The following is a 12,607-nucleotide window of genomic DNA, read 5'->3' on the forward strand; positions in this document are numbered from 1 at the left end:
TGGGGTGGCCCTTGGGATGGCCTAGGGTACTGGCGGGGGTCGCAGTCTAGCAGCGTGTGTTCTCCCATGAAAACGGTGCCCGTTCATGCTTTTGGGACTCACGCTGGTCTCCACTGCCTGTACTGGGCAACCACACACAGGGAGCAGCCTCTGGGTTGATCCCCTGAGCTGCTGTGGGCGGGGCGACCTGAGGGATGGCCTAGGGCACTATGGTGGTTGCATGCGATCAGCATGTGTTTGCCGCAAGAACAGAGCTCCTACATGCTTTCTGGACTCCGCACTGGCTTCCTCTTCCTGTGCTAGTTGGCTATGCACAGTGGGCAGCCTCTGGGTTGTGGGCGGGGCGGCCCTTGGGATGGCTTAGGGCACTGGTGGGAGTCTCAGGCAAGCAACAAATGTTCGTTGCAAGAATAAAGTCCCTTGGTACCTTCCGGACTCTGCACCGATCTCTGCTGTCTGTGTTGGTTGACTGTGGGCAGGGGGCAGCCTCTAGGTCTGGCCCGGTTAGCTTCACATTGTGAGAAGCCTGTGTGTGGTTGCTGTGAATGGGGCTGCTTCCCAGTTGCTCCGCAGCAATGGCAGATCAGCTGGTTCGCTTGCAGTGCTGGCGGGGGCAATGAAGGAATGAACGGCAGGCTGCTTATCACTGTGAGGGGCTTTGGTGCTGCATTGCCACCCAAGGGGTTAGGGTGCCTGAAGTTCCTTAAAGTTCCCAGCCTGCTGGGCTGAGTGTGCCAGGATGATTTTGTCCACCTGTTAAACCCTTGTCTCTTTAAGACTTTTAAAGCATCCCCTTTTCTTTTGTTCCAGGGCAGCTGGCTCTGGGGACCTGTTCACAGTCTTAGTCTCGGATTTTGCTTTCTGTTCCTCTAATATCCAGCAAACCATGCAATGTGTGTCTGTGCTTCTGGTGCAGATTACTAGGGCTGGTTATTTAGCAGTCCTGTGCTTCCACTCCCTCCCCACTCTGATTCTTTTTCTTTCACCAGTGAGCTGGGGTCGGGGGAGTGCTCGGGTCATGGCTTTGTATCTTACCCTTTTTGTGAGATGTTGAGCTCTTGCAGATGTAGGTGTAGCCTGGCTGGTATACTGTATCTTCTGGTCACTCTTTTAAGAATAGTTGTATTCACTGTATTTTCAAAGTATATATGGTTTTGGGAGGAGATTTCCACCACCCTCCTCACACCACCATCTTGAGAATCTCTTCAAAACTACCTCACTTTTAATCTTCTGCATCCGTGGATGTTTTGTTGCCCTTGTCTAGCTTGGATTAATACTTAGTCCATAGGCACACACCTGATCATCTGATCATCTACATTTGCCCTCTTACAACACTAAACTGTTTTCTACCTTTATCTTGCATCTACCTACCACTTCAGCATTTTATTAAAAAAAATAATAATAATAATAATGGAGAAATGTGGGATTCACATATAAATCAAGTATAAAAAATCAAACAAATAATCATAATTGACCTGATTGTTTATAGTTCATGATGTGTGATCAAAACTGAAAGTTTCTGTGATGACTGCCCTTGCACTGTTCACCATGTAAGAACTTGTTCGTTATGCTTCAGAAGATTGGAGACTAATGAGAGTTAGGCTTGGGGTTGATTAATGATTGTGCATTGAGTCCCCTGTACAGAATTTTATTGTTGTTAATAACCATATGATCAATAAATATGAGACATGCCCTCTCAAAAAAAAAAAAACTACCTCACTTTTTATTTCATTTCTTGATGTGCGCACATTCTACCAACACCTGCTCCCTCAGCTCCCTGATGGGCAAGGACAGAGAGGAAGAGGAAGTGTGTGTTTTTTTTTTTCCTTTTTTTTCCTTTATCAACCTTAAAAATAAAAGAGACAGTTGCTTTATGAGCAAAATGAGTGTATGTGGGAAAGGCAGAGGAATTGCAATTTGGGACAAGCAAACAAGCAAGTTCAAAGAGACAGAGGGCAGGTCAGCTTTTTTAGGGTTTAGGAGGAAACTGGGGAGAGTTGTTTTGAACAGAAGTTCATTGGCGAACAACAAGAGTTTGAGGCCATGGCAGTTGCTCACTGGCTGCCAGTGGTGGCTAGTGTGTTGTTGCTGGGGCAGAGAGAGATTCCTGAACAGCAGGAGATGAAATTCCTCCAAAGTGCCCTCCGTGAGATAAGAACTGCTTCCTCCTTCCTGCTGGTTAGGAGAGCTCCCCCTCAGGGCTTCCTGACTCCATTTTCAGTGAAGGTTCCTTTACTCATTCCCACATCTTCTTCGTCATAATTTTCAGCATAGGTAAATGCAGGGAAGTCATTCTAATGCAAAAGGATATGATATGGTTCCTTGGTATCGTCTGTATTTCTTACAACACCATTGTCTTCTTTCTGAGCTGGAAATGAGTTTCTGGATCAAACAGAAAGCATGGCCTTTGGGGTTGTTAGCACCCCTACTTAGTTGTACCTGTAACAACATGCTTATCTATTTTTGACTCTCACTGAATTCCTACACATTGTGGGTCCACTGCAATGCTGTGGGACCTTAGGACCGTTACATGCGAATGGGTGGCAAGGAATGGTAGATATACATACTTCACAAGTATCCTGTTCACGCACATGCTCCACTGTCCCATCAGATCCCATTTACAAAATGACGTTTAAAAACAAACTTACTAAGAATTTGAAAATAATGACAGCAAATCCCTAAGCCAAGCATGACCCTTCTGAGCACTGGGCTGTGTGTGACTGCACTCCTACGCAACCAGCCCTGTTCAGAAGCTCATGCATGTGCATGCACAGCCCAAGGCCACTGACTGGCTTGTCAAATTTACAGATTGATCCCTGCTGCCCGCATGGTGAGCAGAGCATGGAGCATAGTGATGGCTTAGTGCATGGTCAGCTACCCAGTGAGCCAGGTACACTGGGGTACAGTGGCTGCATGCCACCAGGGGACAGTTGCAGGAGGGTGTCTCCCAAGCCTACAGCTTGTCCAGTACACTCATATGCATGAAGAACTTGAGCATCAGGCTGAGATGAATCCTGAGGGCCTCCTGTCTATTATGCTTTGTTTTCTACCCAAAACACCACCTCATTTTCTTGGCCCATTCTTGTCTGAATAATAGCGCTTTTTGCTGCTCCTAGCCATGCTGAGCTGATCTGGGGAAAGATATTGTCTGGGAAAAGATATTGTTCCAGGGCACCCTTATTGGGAAACAGTTGGTTTTTGCTGAGTGCTCAGGTCCAGGCAAGGAATAGCAGGAATTCTTGAGTGGGGCCTTAAAGCAAGGGTAGTACTTGAACAAACAGAAAGGAGGGCTTTCCAGGAGGGATAGCAGCATGAGCAAAAGAAGAAGAAAATAGGGGTTTTTGTAGAGGCTGTAATTAAAGGAGAGGCACCTAGTTTGGCCTTTTTCCTCAAGTCATGCTCTTGGCCTTACAAGATCCAGAATATGAAGATTAAAAAGAAACAGGCCATTGTAGAAGCTCAGTAAGGGCAGGTCTTGGAGCAGTTTCATCAACAATGTATTCTCAGTATTTGGACTCAGTAAGCCAACAATGACTATTTGCTAAATGACTAAGTTGATCAAAATAAAAGAATATGATTAGCTTCCATTAATCAGCTGCTTATTATGTGCCAGACATTGTGCCAAGCTCTTGACATAAATAAATCCATCAAATCCTTGCATTGATGGTATGAAGCAGATTTTCTTATTTTTCAAATATGGTCCAGCCTATAGCAAAATTATGACAGGGATGATTTTTTATCTTTGGGACCCCGGGACCCTTTCCCCAAGGGTCTGAGATCCAAGACTTTCAGTTACTCTTTCCACTACCCAAATTGTCTGCTCCTCACCCCAAGCCTGGTGGTATCAGATTGCTGAATAAAGCAGTCCTAAATTATGTACTCCAGGAGTCCCAGACTTCTGGGTATCCTGGGGTCACATGTACCTGGGGACTTGCTGAACTTTAATGCATGGATCTGGAGGCAACAATCACTGGGATTCTTGGTTTTCTTACCTACAGGGAACCATCACATTGTGGTGGACACTTCAAACTAGAAGAAAAGGAAAGGGTTCTGATCCACTCCTGCCTCTACCCCACATGGGAGGAGAACCCTGGACCTCATCTGAGGAGATCGCCTATGTCTGGATACAGGAGGGTATGCCAACCCAGAGGTGTTTTGCTCAGATTCCCCCTTAAAGAAAGGGCTCATGGCCCAACTGTGGTCAGTGTGGTCAGCTGACAGTCTCTGCTCTTTACTCAATCAGATCTGTGTCAGTTCTGGAGCTGAGTGCTGGTCTTTTCGGGGTGGCCCCAGCCAGTGACTGAGCAAGCCTGTCTGTTCCTATCTGACATGGGACTGCTCACATGCTCCAGAGCTTCCCACTGGGCTGAAGGACGCTTTGTCAGAGCTACGACGTGGCCTGGAGACTCCCCTTCCCTCATCCTGCTTCCTCCGTTCTCCTTTCAGAAGTGTTATTCCCCAGTAAACCTTTCCGTTCCTGAGTCTGTCTTGGCATCTGCTTCCCAGAGGACCCAGGTGCTGCAGATGGGGTGCTGTTAGCCCCAGGCAACCCTTCATCGGTGAAGGAAGTGGCTGTTTCAGAAATGGTTTGAACTGGTACCAGCACAACATATGATCACCCTAGGTGCTAGGGACCAAGAAATACTTTCACTCTGGCACATGAATCAAATAAGCTTGTGTTTCTTGCTATTCTTCTTGGCAGTGACTGTCTTGATTATATAACATGGCTTGAATGTTCCCACAGCCTTCCTCAATGAGTGATTTGTCAATTAATCAAGAGTGTGACTAAAGACAAGGTTACTCAATCCATTTCTAATCAGCCAAACCAACTAACAAACTAGTTAGTTTCAATCATGCTGCTGAGTTATAAATGGATTGTTACCTGCTCTTATATGGATTCCCTAAACGCCTTTACCCCCACACTGAGTCATGACCTAGGCCAGTTGTTTCTCAACCACCTGGCGGACCATCACCCTTCCCATGGGTCACTTATACAATGCCCTGTATTTGGTGTTGGGTGAGGAAATCTTAGTGTGGCCGGTGACCCAGGTACTTAACTTGAAGCCATGAATGGATGGAAATTGTTTTGCTTTTTGGTATGGAAGCATGTCCTAATTGCTTATTAGAAGAGCAATACTCCCCAGGTCATCCACATATCCATTCATCCATCAAATATTTGCTTAACAAGAGAGTGTCGTTACTTGTCAATCAGACTCTTGTAGCCACACTCATAGGGCCACATTTTTTGGAAATCTTCGTACAGCTTCTTCAGTAGTAACCCCCAGGCCGATACCCCTGACGATCTAAGCCATTACTTCTTTCCATTTCATCTGTCCTTCATGTCAGAAACATTAAGCTTTGATCTGTGTAGTGGAATCAGGAACAGTAGGGGGTCTGCGATCAGATAGTCTTAGGTTCAAATATGGGTTCTACACTTTCTGGCTGTATGATCTTGGTAAATTTACTTAACCTCTCTGACTTTAATTCATACCTCTGTAAAATAATAGGATAATAGGACCTATCATATAGATCTGTTATGGGGATTATATGAAATAATATTTGTAAAGCACTTATCTAATACGCAGTGAGTTCTTACTCTATTTCTGTCATCAAAATGTTATTTTTAAATATCTGGCCCCTGCACAGATGATATTTATACTGCCGAAAAATACATCCCCATTATAACTATGCCTGGGTATGTGGATTCTGGCATAATCCTGTGCCTGAACAAATGTGACTTTCAATAAGACCTTTCTTTGATTAACAGATTGTTTCTAAGTTTGTTGAACTTGAGGGGCCTTAAATATAATAAAAGTAGTGGATGGGACTTGACTGTAATATAGCAGTTTGGATTCAGGTGTCACGTTTGAAATGTGGGAATATGATTGAATTTGTTTTAATACTCCGTTCTTAAAAGATTGGTAGATATTTTGGGCCTAGGCAGCTCAGCCCTGGAATGACTAGCTGCTCTTAACAAGAATCAGGACCATATTCAATTGGTCCCACAAAAGAGAAGGACCAAAGGCTAGGTCCCCAGAGTGGTGACAGAGGACGGGCTGTACACTTGATGTGGCTGCTACTTCTGTGCTGACTGAGACGGGTGCCTCAGAATTCTGTCTGTTCCCTAGCAGAGAGGAAGGAGTCACTTTACTTGGGACACAGAGGAAGCAGAATAAGTCCCCTGTCACCCCTTCCCCATGAAACCTTTACTTCCCAGAGACCTTCTCTCGCCCTCTTCCCCGGGTTCTCAGGAGAGGACCAGAGCCCGTTAAGTACTGTGTTCTTCAGGTAAAGCTGCCCTATCTGGAGGGAAAAAATTCTTCTGGCTCTGTAATTGGAATTAGGCGGTCAGTCCTTAAGTGAATCAAATCGTGTTTTATTGTTTTCTCCCTTTTACTCCTTCATTATTAGTGGTGTCTCCGTGTTCCTATATAATTATTTTTTTACACTTTCTACTTTATAATTAGATAGTTTTCAAATCACCGTCACATTGGCTGAAGGTTTCTTGCAGGCACAGCCCCTATCTTGTTTATTTCTTTAGCCCTCAAAGTGCTTGGCACAGGCCTAGTACAGAGGAGGCCTTTGGTAATGGTAGTTGAATCAAGTTGAATTGTTATTTTTCAAAAATCCTTTAATAGCATCATCTCTTAAAGCAACTTGCTGCATCACAGACAAAATTCCTCTACAGTCAGATGCTGTGTTCTGTGTATTCCGAATTATACACTAGATGTATTCCCTGTCAAGGGGTGGCCAGGGGAACTTTTATAAATTGAATCCTTATTCCATGTATCATCTGGAGAAGCTAACAACAGTGGTTACTATTTTATTTTATTTACTTATTTTTACCATCCTTGCTCACCTCTCTACCTCTTCCCATCCTCCCCAATATAGCTGGTGATTCATTCACAATATAGATGTGATATTTATTGATCACTTACAAGTTGTGGGAGTGTTTTCAGATCATGATCCCACAGCTCTGACCACAAACACCTGAATGCACTACAGGAAATTCGTTAAGGAAATCCTGCTGTAAAGCTAAGCATCACTCCTGGTTGATTTAATATTAATTCAGGTTTTGTCTAGGTTTTCTTGTACTGAGTCACTAGCTGGATCGCATCCCACCTCTTGGGTACTTTCTCAGCTTCGATCTTACTGTGTTTACAGGCTGTCCTGGCAATGCTTAAGTCAGCCACCCAAAAATGTAGTTGACTTGAGATGGAAGTGAAGAGCTACAGTGGGAAATAGTCAACTCAGGTCTTGGTGGATAAGGTCATCTACAACATAGGCTTCTGACCATAGACTTCAGTCAGTCCTATGCTGTCTCTCTACTCCTGTGGCTCAACAATATAAATTAGGAGGTCACTACCCAAAAGTAATATTCCTATTTACAAGAGGATTTTTTATAAGGTTCCTTCTAGCAAGAATCCCTAGTGCCTTTAAGGTAGGATTTAGTGTGCAATCATTCCAAAGGCTATACTAGGTATCAGGTGCGTGTTAGGTACAAAGGTAACACGAAGGACCTCTCCAGCAGAAGCGGAGGGTTGCAAATAGAGCTATGATGTAAGACCGCAGGACTAGGAGTGCTGGTGGGATGGGATGGGGGGAGAATGTGCAGCCATGGGAGCTGACTGTCCCCAGCATCAAAATGCAGGAAGAGTGGGGTTCACTTTGCAAACGTGGCTGCTCATGGGCTGCCATCTATTTTTGAGGAAATCCAAATGGAAGGAATAAAGCACACAGCCTGTCCACACATAATCGGCTTTCTGATTCCAAGCCAGACCCCAGTTAAATCTGGTTCCCATAGGCAGCTTTTATAGTTATTTTTCCACTGTTTTTCTTGAGTACGTGTTTTGAGAAATTTAAGGTCCCTAAGTAGATCTAAAAGAGGTAAGACTGCCAAGTTTCTAAAGGGCAGGAACAATCCTTGGCTCACACCAGTGAATGACAGACCAATTCCAGGAGAGGGAGGAGGGAAGGTGGTGCCCCAGTGACAGAAAACTGGACCCAGGACGGATATAAAAACAGGAGAACCGGGGATAGGGGCCACCAGAAGACAAAGACACACTCCCAGTGACCGCTGGGGAGACAGCGCTGTTCCCTCCACGATGAAGCTGCTGTTGCTGTGTCTGGGGCTGACTCTAGTCTGTGCCCACGAGGAGGGAGGCAGTGAGGTTGTGAGAAGCAACTTCGATGTTCAGAAGGTAGACTTGGTAGAGTTCTGACTTTGGGGGGACGGTTTGGAGGATTCTGAACCAGGATGGCCCTACTGCTGGGCAGGGGTTTCTTGACCTATTAGACAAAAGGGGTGGTTCTAGACCTTCAACTAAGAGCAATTGTATAATGTTAAAAGATGGCAGCACCTGGGGATCTCCATTCTCACTGGCGGGACGGTGGGAAGAGCCCTAGATGTGCCAACTGACCTGAGTTCTAATTGCGTTTTCGCATCTGTTATGAGTCCTGGCCCACAGGCGAGAGCTCAAGGAGAAAGTGTTCGTGTGATGTCCCTCTCCTCTTTTCTTACCCAATCATCTTCCTGATTCATTGCAGATTTCAGGGGACTGGTATTCCATTCTCTTGGCCTCAGACGCCAAGGAAAAGATAGAAGAAAATAGTAGCATGAGAGCTTTTGTGGAACACATCCAGACCTGGGACAACTCTTCTCTGACTTTTACATTTCATGTAAAGTAAGTGTGGCCTTTTCTTACTTGGGAAAGGAAAAAAAGGGCTGAGTATGGTCTTAGACCTCTACACACACACACACACACACACACACACACACACACACACACACACGCATGTATACACATACAGTCTGGGTCTATATCAAAATCAGAGTCCATCGTCTGGCACTGATCCAGGACTTGATGAACCTGGGCCTTTCTAGATTCAGGGATAAGAAACGGTGACGGGAATAAATTTAAATGGGAGTAGAGGGGGTAAGGGGCCGAGGAGTGTCAGTCTCACCTGTAGCATGGCAATGCAACATAGAATAAGAGCACAGGATTCGGGATCAACAGCCTGTCTCTTGAATCTATATCTTACTAGTTGTGTGACCAAGAAAATTCCTCTCTTTCATGGTAAAGGAGGGTAATGATTCTCTCTCGTGGTTTTTCATGAGGACCTAGTGAGGCAGTGTTTGTAAAGCACCTGCCTGGGAAGCTGGCACATGGTGAGAACTCAGTTCAGTATCTAGATGAGGAGCTATAGTAATAGTACTAGTGGGAGGTAGTGGTACAGGAACAGTGATAGAAGTGTCAAATAAAGCGAAATAATGTAAATAAAAGCTCTTTGGAAGTTTCACAAAAAGATGTTCGACAGGTAGTGGAATCAGAAACTCAAGTTACAGGTCGAGTGTGAGGAAGCCGGCCTCATCAGTATGTCTTGGACATCAGCTCGTTCTGTTTTACAGGGTAAATGGACAGTGTACTGAAATTGTTTTGCTTTGTGATGAAACAGAAAAGAGCGGTGTATATAGTGCTGCCTGTAAGTATATAAAACAAAGTCTTTTTCAACTTGCTTCCAACAGCAAAGGAATTACTAAACCCCAATATCTTCAGGATCTTGATCAATTTTTGATGAGTGCTTATTTAGATAATATAATGGGCACCATCTAATAGCCAATATCCTGAATTTGGGAGAGCCACTGTGTAAAAGCCAATGCCTGGTACATAATACCATCAGATAAAGAAAACAATTTGATCATATATACCTCGTGCTACAAAGGAAAATTGGCAAAAAAAAAAAAAAAGTTAATTTCTTAGGACAGCTTCTCCTTCCATGACCACTTTCTGCTGACGGCTGGGGACCACTGCCATTACACATTACTCAGGATGTAGTGCTGGGTCTGTAATGCCAGCGGGGTGTATAGATTGGAGACACACTGTTAGCAGAGATGGCTGAGCGAGGGAGGTGAGTCTGAGGGAGGATGATAGAAGGTAAGTTGTCACTGTGGCTAAATTTTTCCACCATGAGCAGTCAACCTACCAGTGTCCCTTAGAAGTACCTCATGAAGTGTGGTGAGATCCATTGGGAGGCAGTGGGTGTCACTCTCTGTCTCTTCCAGGATATGTACTCGAATCTGTTTTGTGGGCAAGAATTAGGGAAAGGGTTTCACTTGCTTCCCATGAGTCAAAAAGTTCTGAGCGGCATTCTGTTTCCTCCACAGATGATGGACACAATCTATTTCACATAGTTGAAGCTGTCTATGACGAACATATTATTTTTCATCTCACAAATTTCAATGATGGGAAACCATTCCAAGTGATGGAGCTCTATGGTAGAGTGTTTTCACGTTGACACTCATTTTGGGGTTGGGAGGGAGGAAGGAAGCCTGTAGACAAAGGGGTGGTTCTGATCTTGTCCTGGGATGTCTCCCCCCCCTCTGAAGACGGATGCTGCCCTTTGGTAATCTCTCGGGCTTGGTGATGGGAAGATGATGAAAATCTCTCATCGTGCCAGAAGGATCTCCTTAAAGATACCAAATTCAAGACAGGGTGCATCCCATCCCCAGGGCTGCTGCCTAAGCCCCTAATCAAATCAGGGCCATTCATTTCCCATCCATCTGGAGCCCCGCCCCTCATGAGCCTCAGGGACAGATACACAGGGACAGCAATTACTGTCACTCTTCCCACAGCCCGAGAACCAGATGTGAGTCTAGAACTCAAGAAAAAGTTTGAGAAAATTTGCCAAGACTTTGGAATTGTTAAGGAAAACATTATTGACCTCACCAAAATCGGTAAGTTTAGCCATCTCTGGTTTTTTCTTCCTAAATTCCCTTGTTAGTGAAGGGAGAAATCCCAGAGGAGGTACAACCCCTCTGTCCTGACCTGGAGAGCCCTTTGGTTTCCCTCTGGGAAATAAACTGGGGTTGGTGTCTGAACACGCTCTGCTCTGCCTCTACAGATCGCTGTCTGCAGTTCCGAGGGAGTGGAGAGGCCCAGGCCTCCAGGTTGGTGAGCTCCTGGAGAGGGGGTGGCGCGGGGATCGGTGCCTTCCAAAGGCATTAGGGGTTTATGTCCAAAGCTTACAATGCAAGTGATTTGGCAGGGAAGCTTGTGAGGAGAGCTTGAAATTTGGACTTGGAGGACCTGAGCTCAGGACCCACCGGTACCAGGAGCTTTTGAGCAAAGGACCTAAGCAATTAAAAGGGAAACGATGATGTCATTCAGCTTTACAGAATTACCAAGTGGATACAATGCCAGTGAAAAGGGCTCAGTAATTGATAATGTGCTAAAAATCATTCGGAAGTTTGAAATGGGAAAAAATAGGGTATGAATATGAAACTCAAATCTGTTTCTACATCTGTGCCCATCACCCCCTCCAATTCATGGTGAAAAATCTCTTCCTTTGGTCTTAGCACATCCTTAACTTCTAATCTGGGAATAGAGCTGTCTGAACTTCCAGTTGTCTTCCAACCTGGAAAACAGACTCGCAGTTTCCTCATCTGTTTCTTACCTTGGATTTATTGTGGGGCTTCATTCAGATTCTCTATGTGAAAGCCTTAGCAGCTACAGCTTCCCTAAAGGAAGCATGTAGTAAGAAGTAGCTATGACTTTTACTATTACTCCTCAATTTACCAAAAATTCTTCAAAACTTCTAATGCTGTAGGTGGCAGAAACAAGCTGTTTTTATAGACTCAGCTGGGGGAAAGTTAAGAGGAAATCAGCAATAGGAAAAAAAGTCATTTATTCAGTGCCTTTCCTCCCCATATTCTGGTAAATACCACAGGCTAGATTTTCTTTATAATAGAGATTCTCTTTGTCCTCAATTCAATCCAAGAAGAGCTTAATAAGTTCCTGTGCTCTTTTTTCACCTGCTGAGTTAGTGCTGAGTGAATACTTCCTCACCTGAGCTCCAGGATCTTCCCCGCCACGGTCCCCACGTCATCTTGTGACAAGTTTCTGTGACCTGATTTCCCTCGCGGTGACACATGAAGCCACTATCTCTGCATCTTCAGGGTCTTCCCTAATTGTCTAGGAAGACTCATCATCTACCCAAGCATCAAAAGGTTTTCTTCAAATTTCCTACTCTCCTGGCCATGCCCAGGAAAACTCTACAATGAATAAGACCTTCTCTACCTGGTCAATAAATGATTAGCCTCGCAGTCATGTGATTTGTCTTTGTGTATGGGAGAGACATGAGGGGACTTCCTCAGCCCTGCGCCCATAACCCTTCCCTAGCTTCTCGGAATCTTCCAAGGGTCAGGATTCCCCTCCTCTGCAGTAATTCTCTGTCTCCATGAGTACCACTTGATCTTTGGTTTGCCTATTTCTCAGTGACCTGGTAAGACAAACTATAAGACTTACCCCATGATTCACCTCATCCTAGGATTCTCTTTTTTGTGGACTACTGGAATAGCTGCTGCTGAGGCTGGTACCAGCTTGACACATTTCAGGGAATGCCTCCATATCCCAGCTTCTCTATATCACCATCCTATGAGATGGTCATTATCCTGCCATACTCTTGGGAAACCTCCTTCAACCACCACTGTGAGCTACTGTGAACATCCTGAGATTACACTCAGTGTGAGCAATGCCTGTCTTCAGCAGTCTGTACTTGGTACAATTAGGAGGCTTGAAGGAGGCTACATATTATGAACCTCTTCTTT

The 12,607-nt window shown here is 44.9% G+C and overlaps 2 protein-coding genes across 3 annotated transcripts in view; both read left to right on the top strand.

Moving 5' to 3' along the window:
• LOC108398488 (KRAB domain-containing protein 4-like) overlaps positions 1–4,156 on the top strand; it is a 50,581-nt gene extending 46,425 nt beyond the window's left edge. Inside the window, exon 7 of one of the 2 annotated variants that reach the window (XM_073226022.1) lies at positions 3,999–4,156. The gene's annotated coding sequence lies outside the window, so the exon portion shown is untranslated. The remainder of the gene's footprint in view (positions 1–3,998) is intronic. The other variant, XM_073226026.1, reaches the window with a different exon arrangement.
• A 3,865-nt stretch (positions 4,157–8,021) lies between these two features.
• On the top strand, positions 8,022–12,103 carry LOC108398491 (allergen Fel d 4). Its single transcript, XM_073226013.1, has 7 exons — positions 8,022–8,201; positions 8,548–8,684; positions 9,410–9,483; positions 10,166–10,276; positions 10,634–10,735; positions 10,903–10,948; positions 11,825–12,103. Exons 1-7 carry the CDS (start codon positions 8,106–8,108, stop codon positions 11,832–11,834), a joined length of 576 nt encoding a protein of 191 aa, XP_073082114.1. The 5' UTR covers positions 8,022–8,105; the 3' UTR covers positions 11,835–12,103.
• The last annotated feature ends 504 nt before the right edge of the window (positions 12,104–12,607 follow it).

Source organism: Manis javanica, chromosome 2, assembly GCF_040802235.1.
Source record: "Manis javanica isolate MJ-LG chromosome 2, MJ_LKY, whole genome shotgun sequence".
Lineage (NCBI taxonomy): Eukaryota > Metazoa > Chordata > Mammalia > Pholidota > Manidae > Manis > Manis javanica.

Coding starts and splice junctions, on each gene's coding strand:
- LOC108398491 (XM_073226013.1), top strand. CDS start 8,106: ATGAAGCTGCTGTTGCTGTGTCTGGGGCTGACTCTAGTCTGTGCCCAC. Junction 9,484..10,165: donor CGGTGTATATAGTGCTGCCT/GTAAGTATATAA, acceptor TTTCCTCCACAG/ATGATGGACACAATCTATTT. Junction 10,736..10,902: donor TATTGACCTCACCAAAATCG/GTAAGTTTAGCC, acceptor CTGCCTCTACAG/ATCGCTGTCTGCAGTTCCGA.